Genomic DNA, 17,133 nt, shown 5'->3' with positions numbered 1-17,133 from the left:
AATATAGTTTTGGGTATAGGACCTATGCTACTTAATAAAGATGATGTATACTTATTTAGAATGCTGAGAATTACAGCTTTTAATGCAATATTTTTTTTGCAAATCAAGAATCCCCTGTTTTAAATGAGTAGATTTAATTTCTAAAGTACATTATGGAGAGGATAACATTAAATTAAGAGCAAATGTATACATTTTGAAAAGATATGTGCAACTCTAAAATCAAAGAATATTCCATAAAATAAAGGAATATATATTATTAACTACATTTTTATATAACACTCCCTCCCTTTTATTTCTAGTAATTTGTTATTTTATTTATTTACTTATTTAATATTGAATATTTGATATTCAAATAATATTACTTGAATAACTATTAGGAATTATATGTCATTATAAGAGTTTGATATAAATATGTTAATGTTAAATTTTTATTACTATTTATTTATTGTTTTTTGTCTTTTCCCCCTTAAATCATATGTAAAAGTGTCTATGAACTTTTTGGTTATTGTTCTATTCATGTGTGTTTTTAGGCTATGTGTTGGTGGGTATTATCACAAAAGAAAAAAAGTAGAAGGAAAAATAAGGAATATTTATTGGGGGAAAATATGATGTCTTTAAAGGAACTGTAAATTTGTATAATTGTGTTAAATGTGTTTGAATTGAAAGACATAATAAAGTACATCTTACAGTTAAAATTTATACTCTGTTTTTGTAATTATTTATTTTTAATTTTGTGATTTTAACTTATGCTTTACAAAGCTTTTTTTAGATTGTGTTCTAATGTTCTTCTAATCATAAACATGTACTACAGCTGCCAAACAAAACCAGAGAGAAATGTATTCATAAATCTTTAAAACAATCTAATTAAATCTTGAGAACAAAACATTCAGCCAGTAAAAAAAGAAAACCTGTAGTATATATATATATATATATATATATATATATATATATATATATATATATATATATATATATATATATATATATATATATATATATATATATTATCATTGTAGCCTTATTTAAGTTGATTTTCTGTATACTGTGTATTTATTTTTGGACTAATAGTGGTTAATAAAGTCCAATAATGGTATGAGAGAGTGTCAGTGGTAATATCATTGTGTTCTTGTTGGTCAGTGTTAGAGGATCTGTGTAACAACTGAGGCTTAGCCTGACAGTTAGCCTGCCCTGGACCAGGCTAGTTTCCCAGCATAAGTTGCCGGGGTAACTGAGTTTGAACTTTTTTAAGTTTGATTTATGAAACCGAATCTACCAAAAATAAGCCTGACTAACCGAAATAAGCCTGGCTTATACTCTAATCTTGGTTTATGGAACAGCCCCCTGGTCATATTCTGGACAAAAACACACACTAAAAAGGAAAACCACATACTTTAAAAAAAAAAAAAAAAAAGTTGAAGGTTATTCAAAACGCATAACTATGAAAGCTTTTTTCCCCCACGGAATAAAAATAAATAAGGTAGTTGCGACTTTTGACAATTGTGACTTTTTTTTGCTATCCTGAGTTTATATCTCAAAATTCTGATAAAAAGTTGCAATTGCGAGAAAAAAGTCAGAATTGCGAGAAACTTGTAATTACGAGGAAAAAGTGAATTGCGAGAAATGCACAATTGCGGAAAAAAAGACTGAATTGTGAGTCACAATCGCGAGAAAAAATCTGAATTGCGAGAAACTTGCAACTGAGAGAAAAGTCGGAATTGCAAGAAAAAAGTCAGAATTGCAAGAAACTCGTAATTACGAGGAAAAAGTCTGAATTGCGAGAAACGCACAATTGCGGAAAAAAAAGTCTGAATTGTGAGTCACAATCACGAGAAAAAATCTGAATAGCGAGAAATTCGCAACTGAGAGAAAAAAGTCTGAATTGCAAGAAACTTGAAACTGAGAGAAAAGTTGGAATTGCGAGAAAAAAGTCAGAATTGCGAGAAAAAAGTCAGAATTGCGAGAAACTTGTAATTACGAGGAAAAAGTGAATTGCGAGAAATGCACAATTGCGGAAAAAAAGACTGAATTGTGAGTCGCAATCGCGAGAAAAAATCTGAATTGCGAGAAACTTGCAACTGAGAGAAAAGTCGGAATTGCAAGAAAAAAGTCAGAATTGCAAGAAACTCGTAATTATGAGGAAAAAGTCTGAATTGCGAGAAACGCACAATTGCGGAAAAAAAAGTCTGAATTGTGAGTCACAATCACGAGAAAAAATCTGAATTGCGAGAAACTCGCAACTGAGAGAAAAAAGTCTGAATTGCAAGAAACTTGAAACTGAGAGAAAAGTTGGAATTGCGAGAAAAAAGTCAGAATTGCGAGAAAAAAGTCAGAATTGCGAGAAACTCGTAATTGCGAGGAAAAAATGGTCTCCCTTCCTCTGATTTACAAAAACTGCAATATGTTCAAAACTCCGCTGCCCGTCTCCTCACCCACACCCGCTCCAGAGAGCACGTCACCCCCGTCCTTCAACAGCTTCACTGGCTCCCTGTACAACAGCGCATCCATTACAAAGTTCTGCTCATCACCTACAAAGCCCTCAATAACTTGGCCCCTCCATACCTTACAGACCTCTTGCAGCACCACCGCCCCTCCCGACGCCTCCGCTCTGCCGACTTAAACCTTCTCAAACCCATCACCAAATCAAAGTACCGAACCTTGGGAGATCGAGCTTTTGCCATCGCTGCTCCCACCCTTTGGAATTCACTCCCCATCCACATCAGAAACTCGGACTCACTGACCACCTACAAAAACCTGCTCAAAACTCACCTGTTTCAGCTCGCCTACAATCTACAGTAGCACTCTCATTTTTTGTTTGTTTTGTTTGTTTGTTTCATTTGTAAAGCGTCTTTGCGTTCCTTGAAAAGCGCTATATAAAACTTATGCATTATTATTATTATTATTATGAATTGCAAGAAACTTGAAACTGAGAGAAAAGTTGGAATTGCGAGAAAAAAGTCAGAATTGCGAGAAACTCGTAATTGCGAGGAAAAAATCTGAATTGAGAGAAACTCACAATTCCGAAAAAAAAAGTCTGAATTGTGAGTCACAATCGCGAGAAAAAATCTGAATTGCGAGAAACTCGTAATTGCGGGAAAAAAGTCTGAATTGCGAGAAACAACAGAAAAGTCAGAATTGTGAGAAACTCACAACAGAGAGAAAAAAGTCAGAATTGCGAGAAACTAACAACTGAGAGAAAAAAGTCAGTATTACACTATTGCAATTCTGACTTTTCTCTGTTGCGAGTTTCTCACAATTCAGACTTTTTTCTCGCGATTGTGAGTTTATACTAACGCTGCAGTAAACCTGCTCTTACCCAGCGGCCCCGGTTCAGTCGGCTCCGTCTGGAAGTCCACCGCTGGAAGAAAAACACTCTTATATTAGACTTATATTTTATTTATATAGCAGAATTAAAAACACCTAAACAAAAAAGAAAATATAACAACTGAAAATCAAATAAAATAGAGAATAAGTAACGCACCGGTCTGTCCTGGTCCTGCAGTCTGAGCTTGGAGACGCTGCTGAGAAACGGCTCGATCTGAGGACAGAAACTACAGATATATGAACGCATTTGAGACATATTTCTCCTTGAGGATGATCTATGATCTCTACGGGACACTTACAGGCGTATGAATCATAACTGTTGCTGTTATCTGTTGAGATCAAACATAAATAATCCATGTTTAGTGTTTGTGCATCATTATTCATTAACAGACACACAGTCAGAACCCGAACCCAGTGATCGACTCACCAAACATTTCTGTATAATCGTCATAGTTCGGATCCTGAGCCTGAACCAGAACCAGACCTGCAGAACAAACCATCAGAGAGCGTGTGTGTGTGTTTGAGTGTGTGTGTGAGAAAGAGAGAGTGTGTGTGTGAGAAAGAGAGAGTGTGTGTGTGTGTGTGTGTGTGTGTGTGTGTGTGTGTGTGTGTGTGTGTGTGTGTGTGTGTGTGTGTGTGTGTGTGTGTGTGTGTGTGAGAGAGAGAGAGTGTGTGTGTGTGTGAGTGAGAAAGAGAGAGTGTGTGTGTGTGTGTGTGTGTGTGTGTGTGTGTGTGTGTGTGTGTGTGTGTGTGTGTGTGTGTGTGTGTGAGAGAGAGAGAGTGTGTGTGTGTGTGTGTGTGTGTGTGTGTGTGTGTGTGAGAGAGAGAGAGAGAGAGAGAGAGAGAGAGAGAGTGTGTGAGAGTCTCACCTGGCACTGACAGCAGAAGCAGGTAACAGAGTTTCATAGTGTCTGTAGAAATAAACCCACAAAAAATTATTGTAGTTCTCATTTACTCCTGGTCATCTATCTATCCATCATCTATCTATCTATCTATCTATCTATCTATCTATCTATCTATCTATCTATCTATCTATCTATCTATCTATCTATCTATCTATCTATCTATCTATCTATGTCTATCTGTCTGTCTATCTATCTATCTATCTATCTATCTATCTATCTATCTATCTATCTATCCATCATCTATCTATCTATCTATCTATCCATCATCTATCTATCTATCTATCTATCTATCTATCTATCTATCTATCTATCTATCTATCTATCTATCTGTCTGTCTGTCTGTCTATCTATCTATCTATCTATCTATCTATCTGTCTGTCTGTCTGTCTGTCTGTCTGTCTGTCTGTCTGTCTGTCTGTCTGTCTGTCTGTCTGTCTGTCTGTCTGTCTGTCTGTCTGTCTGTCTGTCTGTCTGTCTGTCTGTCTGTCTGTCTATCTATCTATCTATCTATCTATGTCTATCTATCTATGTCTATCTATCTGTCTATCTATCTATCTATCTATCTATCTATCTATCTATCTATCTATCTATCTATCTATCTATCTATCCATCATCTATCTATCTATCTATCTATCCATCATCTATCTATCTGTCTATCTATCTATCTATCTATCTATCTATCTATCCATCATCTATCTATCTATGTATCCATCATCTATCTATCTATCTATCTATCTATCTATCTATCTGTGTGTGTGTGTGTGTGTGTGTGTGTGTGTGTGTGTTCTTGTTCTTCTATCCCGGTGGGGACTTCAACCTGAATGCACACAGACTCGTGGGGACTCGTGTCACCGTGGGGACCTAAATTGAGGTCCCCACCGGCAAAGCCCCCTAGGCACCTCCCAGACAGTGTCTAGACCCGCCCCATGCAGTTTTTTCTGAAGTCCTCATGAGGACCGTTTTCAAGACAAAAATCTGTGTGAGTGTGTATCTATGCGCCCCTGGTGGTCACACAGAGTATTGCTGTCCCCACGAGTCACATTGTTCTTGAAAAGTGTGTCACTCTCTAGCGCCCTATTGGGGGTATTGGTCAATAATGAAATTAAAGTATTTAATAATAGTAATAGTAAGATATGAGTTAATAGGGTATATATATATATATTTATACTGGATATTAGTATACTATTTAGTTATTTATATTACTTTATAAAATAAACATAATTAAATAAATTTACTGTTGATACACTAGAATGAAGATTCTGGATAGACTGAGCCACAAACTAAATATTATTTTTTTAATTTAGCAAATTCTTCAAATGATTAGAATACAACAGATCTCTTAAAAATGCCATTCATGTAATTAATCAGGGATCTACAGTATCTATATTCATATACTCATTATTGATGACAATAGGAAAGAAATCAAATGAGGTTTGCCAACTCCAGGGTTTCAGTCTCGCCTCTCCGTGGACTGTTGTATTGGGGGGGGGGATTATATACTAAATCTAAATCAATTAATTAAATTAATTAATAATTAATTAACTAATTAATTAATTAGTTAAAAACACTCCAAAGTGATTTTGTTAATGTAATTATAATACATTATTATATCATTACTATAATATGTAATTATCATTTAATTCTAAACTAATTAAATCATGATCAGTAAATGATAATAGTTTTTCCACTCTGGGATACCCTTCTGACAGAGCCTTTCTGCATACATTACACAGAATCAAAGAGGAGCATATATATATATTAATAAATGAACAGGCCCTGACAATATACAATCTTTGTTTCTAAAATTGTCAGCTGCTGTTATTTCTAATCTTCTGGCTTTTTTAATTAAGTATATCACAAATGGGATTCAACATATTTTGGTCTGTTTTTGTAATTCCTTTGCACAAATGGTGTGATATTTGATACACACATTCTCTGTGCTCTCTCAAAAGCCTTAAAAGTGAACTACTAACACACTATTTATAAAAATGTTTCATGCCTTTATTATCTGGTAAATGCTAGCCGCTAGGCTAACAGAGCTGCACATGACACCCTCATCACACCTCATATCTCACAGTATATCAGTAGTCTTCAACACCCTGTGCCTTACCTCTCCCTAACCCTAACCCTAGCAGCACATTACACCCTCATCATACCTCATATCTCACAGTTTATATAGTCTTCAACACCGTGTGCCTTACTAGATGCTGTGAGCTAGCAGAGAGAGACTGACACTGCTTTAGCAGAACTCTCAGCAGAAGAGTGCTCAGTGTGAGAGAACGGGCCAGACACAGCTCTTCTCATGAAGCTAACGGAAGTGAACAGCACAGCGTGAGAGATAAACAGATGTAGAAATAATCTACTGATCCAGCATCGAGATGTGCTGCTGTAAAGCAGAAGAGGGGCAATGATGGCTAGCTAAGAACATGGCTAATGCCCCTGTGCTGCTGAGGTAAGCATGTGCCAGCGTCTGCGCTCCCGTTCCCAGTGTCACAGCAGGAGCAGCCACAGGCCACAGTGGAGGACTGACCATCACCAGTCCTGTTAGCAGAGCAGATAATAGAGCCAGCAGGGCATGAAGCAGAGGTGCTGTCAGCATCTGGATGTGGTGGACCAGTACCCTGACCCTAACCTGACCCGACCCCACCCTAACCCTAATGCTGTCAGCATCTGGATGTGGTGGACCAGTACCTCTCCCTGACCTTAACCCTAACCCTAACCCTAACCCTAGCTGCACATTGACCTCTGGGTCCAGATGTTGGTGAGAGCAGGTGCTAAATCATTATGGCTAATCTGACCAGGTGAACTCAGATCCTGGACATGATGAGCACTGTGTCATAATCACTAGTCTAACACACACCAGTGTATGGATGTATGCAGTACTGTGCATGCAAACGTAAATGTCTACAACACACTCTTATTTCTGTTTAAGTTAGGTGTTACTCTAAGTAGTTTCATGTCATTGTGGGAGAATCTGCACCAGTGCTGAGCCGGAAGGGTTCCCAGTGTGGAGAAACTGCTTCAGCGTTTGTTGAATTATTTTTACTATGTGTTATTCTTACCATAAATGAAATCACGTGATAGTGTTTTTAACTTGAATTGACAGTTAATTTATGTAGTTTGCAAATAAAGTCTCTCTCCATTCTCCTCTACCTGGCGAACTGCTGTTTAGGTGAGCGCATTTACATGTACATTTATTAATTTAGCAGACGCTTTTATCCAGAGCGACTAATGAGGAATACAACAAGCAGTGTGTCTGGAGAGAAAGCAGTAGCAGGAGAAGTGCTAGCAATACATGGTGTCAGTCATTATCTTGAACAGCAAGGAGAGCACTTTCTGTGAAGATGTTTGTTGTTATTTTAACAGTAGTGAGGAGGAGAATGCAGTTAAAGAGTTTCAGAATCAGTATACACAGTTTCTAAAGGACGTTATCGTGTGCGGAGGCCTCGTATCCATAATAAGCCTCACTGCTTTCAAACCTATTTTATTTATTTGATCTCCTCTCAGAGGGTAAAAATAATATCTGTTCTGGTGAGTACAAGGTCTACTAATATTTTTTTTATTTTTTTTTATTTTTATGAATGTCAATCTTTTTGTGAGTTGTTTTAAAAGTTCCAAATTGGTTCCATTCATTAATGTGTTTTTTTTAAATATCACATTTAATATGTATTTTAACATCTACATTCTGAAATTTTATTTGTACTTAAAAAAAAACATATCTGAATTTGAGCAGAAAATGTATTTCTTTTATAACATCATATATCCTATACACTATATTATCAGAGCATATGTGCATACATCATTTTTTAAAATAATACAAAAACTGCACAAGAATTTTTTTTTTCGCGGGTAATAAACATAGCTATATATATAGTGCGCCGAGTGAATGTCAGTAATGGCGGACCCAGATCACACAGAACCTGAGGTTCGAGTCCCCACCGCGACCGTCCCCTCCCCCACTCTCCCGGGTCTCCCCCCCCCCCCGCGTCTCACACCTGCGACACTCAGATGCTCGAGAGGCAGGGATGAGACGGACACGGCGAGATGGAGACGAGAGGAGACGAGACATCCGACGAAAAAGTAAGTTTTTGACTTTTTGTACAAGGTTCTCAAAATAATATGGTGCTGTTTATTTAACTTATTGTTTGCACATATATCGTAACGTAAATGTCACGTCATTTTATTTTCCATAGCGCTTTTCACATTAATCATAATCTCAAAGCAGCTTTGCATAAAGTATAGATTAATCTACCAAAATGAAAATAATGATAGTCTAACAATAATATATTAATTAGGGCTTTAGATTCCTAAGAGTCTTAAGCTCATGTTTTAAGGCCACAGTTAGGATTGCATAGGTGACTGCATTTTTAGCGGTAATCCGCTTTTAAACTTCGCCTAATTTAATATGTTGTTGTCTTTGTTACTTCTGAAAGACATATTTTGCGTCCCTGTTACTTCACCTAGATGTTTAGCTCACTTTTGGTAACATTAATGTGAGATGGCCAGGAGTTGGATCTTTTGCGGCCTACACGTGCAGCCATGAGGAGTCTGAGGCCAGGCCTGAGATTCATGCGTTTTATCACTATAAACACTAATAATGGGTTTCAAAAAAGCAAGAGGGAAGTTTAATAAATTCAGAACAATTTTTTCTACTTCTGTAATGCAGTTTTCAAGATCAGACAATAAATGGCATTTATTTTCAGTATTGTATTGGCTTATGTTACAGTGTCAATTACTTTAATACATTGCCAAATTTTATCATTGCAGTTTTAAATACAGTGTAATGTGATGTTTGACCATGATGTCTGACTGTCTATGACACATGTGCTTGCAGACTAACGTTACGAATGGCAGCTCTGGATGCACAGGTGAGATAATGCAACGCATTCTCACTCTAGGGCGTCAGTTGCTTTTGACGTCGCGTCTACATCGAACGCACATGGCATCCTAGGGCGTCATATACTGACGCGCCTTCTGGCCCATATCTATCTGCGTCTCATATTGACGCTAAAGGGTGCCATGTGCGTTCGATATAGAGGCGATGTCAAAAGCGTCAGTATATGACGCCTTGGGCATTCTCATCCTAGGGCGTCATATACTGACGCGCCTTCTGGCCCATATCTATCTGCGTCTCATATTGACGCTAAAGGGTGCCATGTGCGTTCGATATAGAGGCGATGTCAAAAGCGTCAGTATATGACGCCTTGGGCATTCTAATCCTAGGGCGTCATATACTGACGCTTTTGACATCGCCTCTATATCGAACGCACATAGTAGGTTACAAAACACATTTTACTCATTTGTGGTACGCTATGTCAAATTGTAGTGCGTCATTTATTACTTAAAATAGCCTAATTCTTAAAGCTTATATATGTAGCTTAATGAGCCAGAGTAACCAAGGTTTTTAAAAGCACAATCTTGGAGAAAAAGAAATATCCATCATAGCCCCCCATGCGCCCTCCTTTCATTCTCTTGCAACACCATGCCAAGTTCATGGATGTGCATGAAATTCAATTTTTTAATCTGCTATCTTTTGTTTAGGTAAATAATGTTTTAATTAATAACCGGTCAGTTTAAATAGAAGTTTAGAGGCCACTACATTATCACAAAGTAATTAAGGGATGATTGTAGTAATTAATATAATCTAAGGTTGATTTTTGTAAACTTACATTTTTTTTGTTATAACTTGATCTGTACATTTTCTTTACGGTTTGATAAAAAAATAAAACAGATCATCTGTTAGAAATTAAAGTCAAGTAGGTGATTATATCTGCTTATTTTAGTGAAAAAGTTCATTTAAAAAAACATTTCAGTATTTTTACTTTTTTGTTAAACATTTGAGACGCTTTCAAAGGACAGAAGATTTGGTATTGTGGCATTAAACGAGATAAATATGTCTAGCCATATGATCATGTTATTGTGAAACCAAGTGTACTTTTCTTCATGTTCAATATAAAGATAAAAAAATACCTCGCTGATATCTAAAAAATGTATTTTACATGCATTCATCGTTGGTGAAAATGAATTTCTAATGGCTAAATAAATTTGGCCAATTATCCCTAAACTTGACATGTTAGTAATGTCCAGTTACTGAACCACTGATATAATTAACTTCGTGCTGAGGAAATACAACATGTTGTCCTGTGTACTGTCAATTTCAGCCGATACGATAGTTAAGTTTTTGTTGTAATTTTTTATCATTGTATGAAATTAAAAGTCACAGTTCACATTAAATTTGTGGTAAATACAGGTTTTGCTAAATTGGTGTCATTGATATCAGCCTTATTTTGATATACTTATTTTAAATGTATTAGTTTGTTATTCGATACTGATGATTCTCTTGTTTAAGCCTAATCCTATAGACCTTATGTAGCTCGTTGTCTTTTGTCTTCCGGTCTGTATTTTCACAGCGATCTTGTCTATTTATGAATGAACGGCTCGTTTTAAAATCTTCCCGTTCTACTGACATTTGTTAAGACATCTTCGTTAACTTTACATTAAGAAAATCCACTTCAAAAGCTAATTACTCCTGGAGAGCGAATGCCAGAGAGATATACAGAGCGTCCGCAAAAACGGAAGTTCAAAGACAATATTCTAAAGATGCAGCGCGCTTGTTTCTCTGGTGCATAAGGGCTATAGTAGGAGGAAGTAAAATGGAAAAATATTTTAAATAACAATACTTTTTTTGTCTTTGTGATTTACATTGCAGTGAATGATGTGACAGATGATGTGACAGATGATGTGACAGAAGAGAAAACAAAGGTAGGCTATATCCACAGATAAACATATATATATCTGCCATCTGAAATTTTCTTCTAGAATGATCATTTTTATCAAGCTTGTATATTTAAGTTCTGTAATTTCACTTAAATTACAATTAATAGGTAATCTTCATTGTCATTTAAGTGAAATTATTGAATTTAAATATACAAGCTTGATAAAAATGATCATTCTAGAAGAATCTGCCATCTGCCATCAGGGTTATATAAATAAAACTGTTGGTTGAGGTAAGGGACAAAACAGTTTTAGAAGTTAGTTTTTAGTTTTTATTATTTAATACTACATTATTATAAATTGATATATTTCTAGATTAAGGTCTCAGCTAATGACCCATATAAGGGAACAGGTTTTTCTGAAAATGAAATAACTTCGTTAGACGCATTAAAAAGCATGCTATTTTAATTTGATTCATCCAACAGCAGTGTAAAGTATGTTATAATGTAATTATTGTGTTCAGTAAAGGAGCTGACTGACTAACTGATTGACAAGACAACAAATTTATCAACTAACTAACTATATAGTTGGCAACCAACTGAACCTATACCGGACAAACACAATTGTGACGCTGGATCACAAAACCAGTCTTAAGTTGCACGGGTATATTTGTGGCAATAGCCAACAATACACTGTATGGGTCAAAATTATCGATTTTTCTTATGCGAAAAATCATTAGGATATTAAGTAAAGATTATGATCCATGAAGATATTTTGTAAATTTCCTACCTCAAATATATGGTTAATGAGGATAGGAGCAGGCTTCACTCAATTTTTGATAATACACTTTTTAGAGTGCTGGCCTAAAAATATAATACATAAGAATAGGACAGAGGCCGCACTATGCATAAACGTTGTGCAACGAATAAAAAACGTTTATGCATAGTGCAGCCTCTGTCCTATTCTTATCTACCTCAAATATATAAAACATTTATTTTTGTGAGTGGATGCAGCACAATCGCCAATAGAAATGGACAACTTTAAAGGCGATTTTCTCAATATTCCGATTTTTCTGGACCCTCAGATTCCAGATTTTCAAATAGTTGTATCTCAGCCAAATATTGTCCTGTCCTGGCAAACCATGCATCAATGGAAAGATTATGTATTCAGATTTTTGTGGTTTTGTGGTCCAGGGTCACAATTGTGTTACAGGGCACTGTATCCATAACTAAGACATTTCTAATTTGAGAAATTCTATTTTAATTCTATTTTATCCTTTTATTTTGCTGCTCTTTATGAGTTGTTCCGTGGAATATAGGGGATCCCCTGTGGCTCACATGGTAGAGTGTTTGCTGTCAACTAGGGCTGTCAATCTTCCTCTATAATGCTATTCGAATTCCATTCCTTATTTTATTCAATATTCGAATAATATTCGAATATTAAATGCTCAAATGTATCCTATTATTAATATTTACGACATTACACAGTCTTATGGATCGCCAATGCGTGATGTTGATCGGTCTCATATCTTCACAGATAAACCGTGTCAGTTTGTCTGTTATTGCCTTTTATTACATGGCTTGGTTGAATTCTAATGTAGAATGCTGTCAAAGAGTATAGAAGTACTTCTATACTCTTTGATGCGGTCTGTTATTTCTTGATAACAGACCGCTGCGAGTGCGAAGTATAACACGCATTGCCATGAAAAACAGCGTTGCTATGGACGCGGAACGGTCTATGTTCTTTAGCGGAAGCAGTACAATCGTTTTTAAATCAATAAACTCCTTTTTAAATCAATATTTTGTGTCAAATTGTTTATTTATTTTGTATAGCCATGTAATAAGTTCAGCCTGTCGGGGTTGTTATTCGCTATAACAACCGCCTCGCTATAATCCCTTAACGTGCGGACAGCTCGTAACCGTGATGAGGAGAGAGGTAGAAAAGAATAATTCTTGCCTGTTTTAGCGGCGGTTCCTCGGACAGATTTGTCAGGGTGTAACGTTGTCAGTTTTTCCATTAAGGGTTTGAAATCCAAACACCTTCAACACATCGCTTCTCAAATTGTCAGGAGTGGTGATCTCCGTTTTCGTGCAGACATTGCTCTCCGCGATTTTTGACAGTATTGTTATGATACTGCGTGCGTGGATAACGTGCACAATTGTGTTACGATTCAAAAACGTTATTGTTCATCTGACGAAACAAAAGCATTTCATTTTCACATGCGCACAAGAAAGGCAAGATTGCATTTTTTTTTTAAATGTACAAAAGCAATATTCGAATAGGAACTTCAGCATTCGAATAGTATTGATTTTTTAAATATTCGAATTATATTCGAATTTCGGAATTCGTTCCAACAGCCCTACTGTCAACAATAAATCCTTATTTGAAGGTTCAGTTCTGGAGGTAGCATAAATGGCAAAAGAAAAGCTTCCAAAAACCTTTTTTGTTTGTTTGTTTTGTAGGTTCAAAGCTGTCACTTGGGTCACCTCCAGAAACTTAGAGCACATCACAATGCTTGTGAATACCGATACATGAAGGCGCACACAAAAACTGTAAATGATGAACGGGAGAAGACCATGTTTTTATATCAGAGCATGAAAACAAAGGTTAGTTGTATTAAATGCTTTCGTTTATATACCTTCGGTTGCTAGGTCATTCTTATGTTCGTAAAACAAGTGAACGTTGGGGCATTTTTCAACATCATAACATTGAGCTTGCCGTTTTCAGTCAGCAGGCCCTTCTAGTCAGCAGTTGGCCCACACATTGGTAATTTGTTGGCATGCAGTAGAGGGCCTGGGTTAGATTTGAGCCCAGGTCACAGTGCTCAGTCTGTACCCTAGACAGTGAGCCACAGGGTTCCCCAAAATAAAGCCACAGATCCGCCCATTGCAAGGCCTCTTCAGAAGCCTCATGAATGTTCTTGATAGCTCTTCTTCCCTTTAAAACCGAGAAGTTTTAGAGTCTGCTGAACTAATTTCCCAGCAAAGCTCTGACATCCAACTTCAACTGGCTCGCACAGAGATCTCCCGCCATTGCTCCAACACATTGAGACGAGCTCTTCATATTTTGCTGTATTATCCTGTCAATCCTGTCTTTAGAGCACAGTTAGTTAGAATATTACTGGAAGAACAGTTTGAGTGTGCTTACTGATATTTAGGATTGCTTGTTTAATATTCTTTTACTAAGAGAGCTATTATTTGTCCAGACAAATCAGTGGAGTCCACTAATGAAGTTGAACAACCATCCAAAGGTAATACGATTTAAATTAAACAGGAGGATTATGAAGACTTCTGATATTGTTTTCCTTTTAAAGAACCAGTACTTTATGATTTGCATGGTTTCACTTGCTTTTATTTTTTTTCATATCATTTCATATCAAAATAAACCCCAATATATTTGGTAAATTAGATGTATGGCACAATTACTGGTATCCATTTAGTCAGCATTTTGTGCCATTACTGTATATTATCTGTATTTAAAGTCTCCTCTGTTGTACTCATATGTTTTATAACAGGCAAGGATAAAGAACTGCAGCCAATTGGCAAGCACTTGGACAAACCACACACAACAAAGGGTAAGCTGTTTTTCAAATGTCTTATGAAATGTCACACTTTCCATTTTTTTGTGAAAGTCAGAATTAAGTCATTTTAATTGGAATCTACAAAGAGACCCATTTATATTGACAACAGGGTTCCCTTAAAGGGTTAGTTCACCTAAAAATGGAAGAATTCTGTCATTAATTACTCCCCATAATGTTGTTCCAAACCCGTAAGACATTTGTTCATCTTTGAAACACAAATGAAGTTATTTTTGACGCAATCTAAGAGGATTCTGATCCATTCATATGCAACAATGCCATTGCAACTTTCAAGGCCCAGAAAGTTAATAAAGACATTATTAAAATATGTGCACAAAAGGTTTTCTCATCGCTTCATAACTTGGACTATTTAACAATGTCTTTACTTCCTTTCTGGGCCTTGAAAGTTGTAGTGACGTTGCTGCCTATGTAAGGACCGAATCCTCTCGTATTTCATCAAAAATATCTTCATTTGTGTTTTGCAGATAAACTAGGGTCTAACAGGTTTGGAACGACATGAGGGAGAGTAATTAATGACAGAAGTTTCATTTTTGGGTGAACTAACCCTTTAAATTTAATGTGGAGGTCAAATTTGGTGAAAAGTGGAAAACGTCTTTGTTTCAGTGATCTGTGCTGATGGAGCTTTGTAACAGCAGCATGGCAGATCCAAAGTGGAGGAAGTGCTTATTTTACTGGCTACTTCTCTCCATACGGCGACTGTGTACGGACCATTTCTTAATCTACAAGTGTTGTATTGGACAGAACTGTCTGAGAATTCAGGCTCGCGACTAGATACCCTTACGGAATGAAAATATATTTCCAATATTTATGATCAATATATTATGATAAGTATATGGTGTAAATATACTTATTGGAGAAATGTATTCACAATATATTTACACTGTAAAATGTCATTAGTTGAGTGTACTTCGAAAACGTGGAAAACATTTATGGATTTGCTTAAATTTCAAGGGCGTTTTAATCAAATTTGAAAGTTTCTAATAGAATGACATACAAAAGAGTGTCGGGACAATGACTGTGAATTTATTTGTATTTATTCACTGAACTTTACTGAATAAATACAAAAAAACATCAACTTAACATAGAAGTTAATAGAAATCACTTCAATAGATTTCTACATTTTAAATAAAGCAACATGCAGCATATTCTCAATGTTTCTTGTTCTTCTGCTGATGTTATAATGTTATAAAGTCGAGAGCCCAACTAAAATCAAACACTGATCACAATCTGGTGACTAATATTATGTTATTTTCAATAAATCATCAACATCTAAATCTCAATCTAAATCTAAATGTTAATTCTCAGTAAGAACTTGTGTAGACGTCTGACAGAAATAAAGTCAGTCTGGTTAGTAATAAGTGAAGTTGGTAATGCTGTTTGTGGAGCTGTTTAACCCTCCTCTGCTGAGATCTTCACAGACCTGTTAGTGTTTAATGTTCTGTTGGGGTTTAAAGGGTTTGTGCTGAAGAACAGAGCCTGTGCTTCAGTCCAGCAGAAGATCAAGAAACATTGAGAATATGCTACATGTTGCTTTATCTAAATTGTATTGGAGTTATTCTTTTTTAAATGCATATATTCAGTGAAGTTTCAGACATGCACAAAGTATTTACAGTTTAATAAATAGAAATAAATACAAAGTCTATCATTGTCCCAACACCCTTAAGTCTTTGTACTAGTAACTTACAACTTTGATAAAAACACCCCCTTAAGAAATGTAAGGAAATCTTGTTCCTCGTGTTTTTGAAGTACACTCAATTAATGACATTTTACAGTGTAAATATATTTTAAATATATATTTTTCATAAATGAAAAGTGGCAATTCCTTGTGTATTATTCAATATATTGTATTTCATATATTTTTCAGTATATTTACACCATATAATAAATTGATCATAAATATGTAATTATATTTTCATTTCCAAGCAAAATCCTTATAATTGTGTTTTTTTTAGATCTGTTGCCGTTGGTCACCGTGGGCCAATATAATTTAAGCTTGGGTAAACCCCTCCCATTATGTGCAGCTTTAATTAGGTCCTATATCGTAAATGTTTCATTTCTAAAGGCTTAAACATGTAAAGAAAAGAAAAGGGAAAGGTCCTACAAATTTACTTCTTCAATTTCCCAAGCAGTCATTTATGGTTATGACCAATAAAACCTAAATATTTTGTCATGTTTGGCTTTGTCCATTTTCAGCCCAGATCCAATACACATCTTAGATAGTGACTAAATTACCAGCGATATTTTTGTCAAAATAGTCCTTTTTAATACAGTATCACTGTTTATATTGTTACTAGGTATCATGCTTGCAAACATGTGCCAGAATTTACAGATTTTCAACCATGCGAACTAGATTTTAGCAAAAAAGTATGTATAAAACTGTGAGACAATGAGAGAAAAACTGAATACCATGTATTTATTTGATGTTATTCACGTTCATGTCGTGTGGGTTAACAATTACTTTTATCCCAATCACAATTACTAATAGCCTATTTATTTTTCTTTTATTCAGTATCTACACAAAACCCACGGAGAAAGTGGTCTAAAGAAGAGATCCAGGCTGTGGAAAAAACTCTGATGGACTACATCCACTCTGGG

At 35.8% G+C, this 17,133-nt stretch overlaps 2 protein-coding genes across 4 annotated transcripts in view; one reads left to right on the top strand and one right to left on the bottom strand.

Annotated features, from left to right (window-relative positions):
- mfap2 (microfibril associated protein 2) overlaps positions 1 to 17,133 on the bottom strand; it is a 30,851-nt gene that overhangs the window by 3,136 nt on the left and 10,582 nt on the right. For both annotated transcript variants that reach the window (XM_081384660.1, XM_081384661.1), the window contains 5 exons: positions 4,191 to 4,232; positions 3,749 to 3,805; positions 3,621 to 3,650; positions 3,479 to 3,535; positions 3,314 to 3,355 (listed from right to left, as the gene is read on the bottom strand). In XM_081384660.1, the coding sequence (XP_081240786.1) occupies positions 3,314 to 3,355; positions 3,479 to 3,535; positions 3,621 to 3,650; positions 3,749 to 3,805; positions 4,191 to 4,232 (228 nt within the window). The remainder of the gene's footprint in view (positions 1 to 3,313; positions 3,356 to 3,478; positions 3,536 to 3,620; positions 3,651 to 3,748; positions 3,806 to 4,190; positions 4,233 to 17,133) is intronic.
- Positions 8,124 to 17,133, top strand: part of LOC308702059 (uncharacterized protein) — a 9,223-nt gene continuing 213 nt past the window's right edge. The window contains exons 1-7 of one of the 2 annotated variants that reach the window (XM_081384668.1): positions 8,167 to 8,306; positions 9,061 to 9,094; positions 10,936 to 10,988; positions 13,403 to 13,546; positions 14,146 to 14,190; positions 14,455 to 14,514; positions 17,048 to 17,133. The exon at positions 17,048 to 17,133 is cut by the window's right edge and continues 213 nt beyond it. In XM_081384668.1, the coding sequence (XP_081240794.1) occupies positions 8,271 to 8,306; positions 9,061 to 9,094; positions 10,936 to 10,988; positions 13,403 to 13,546; positions 14,146 to 14,190; positions 14,455 to 14,514; positions 17,048 to 17,113 (438 nt within the window). In that variant the 5' untranslated portion in view covers positions 8,167 to 8,270 and the 3' untranslated portion in view covers positions 17,114 to 17,133. Of the gene's footprint in view, positions 8,307 to 9,060; positions 9,095 to 10,935; positions 10,989 to 13,402; positions 13,547 to 14,145; positions 14,191 to 14,454; positions 14,515 to 17,047 lie in introns of both variants that reach the window. The other variant, XM_081384669.1, reaches the window with a different exon arrangement.

This window comes from Scardinius erythrophthalmus (genome assembly GCF_964197995.2).
Source record: "Scardinius erythrophthalmus genome assembly, chromosome: 14".
NCBI lineage: Eukaryota > Metazoa > Chordata > Actinopteri > Cypriniformes > Leuciscidae > Scardinius > Scardinius erythrophthalmus.
This window is presented reverse-complemented; position numbering and strand designations above follow the sequence as displayed.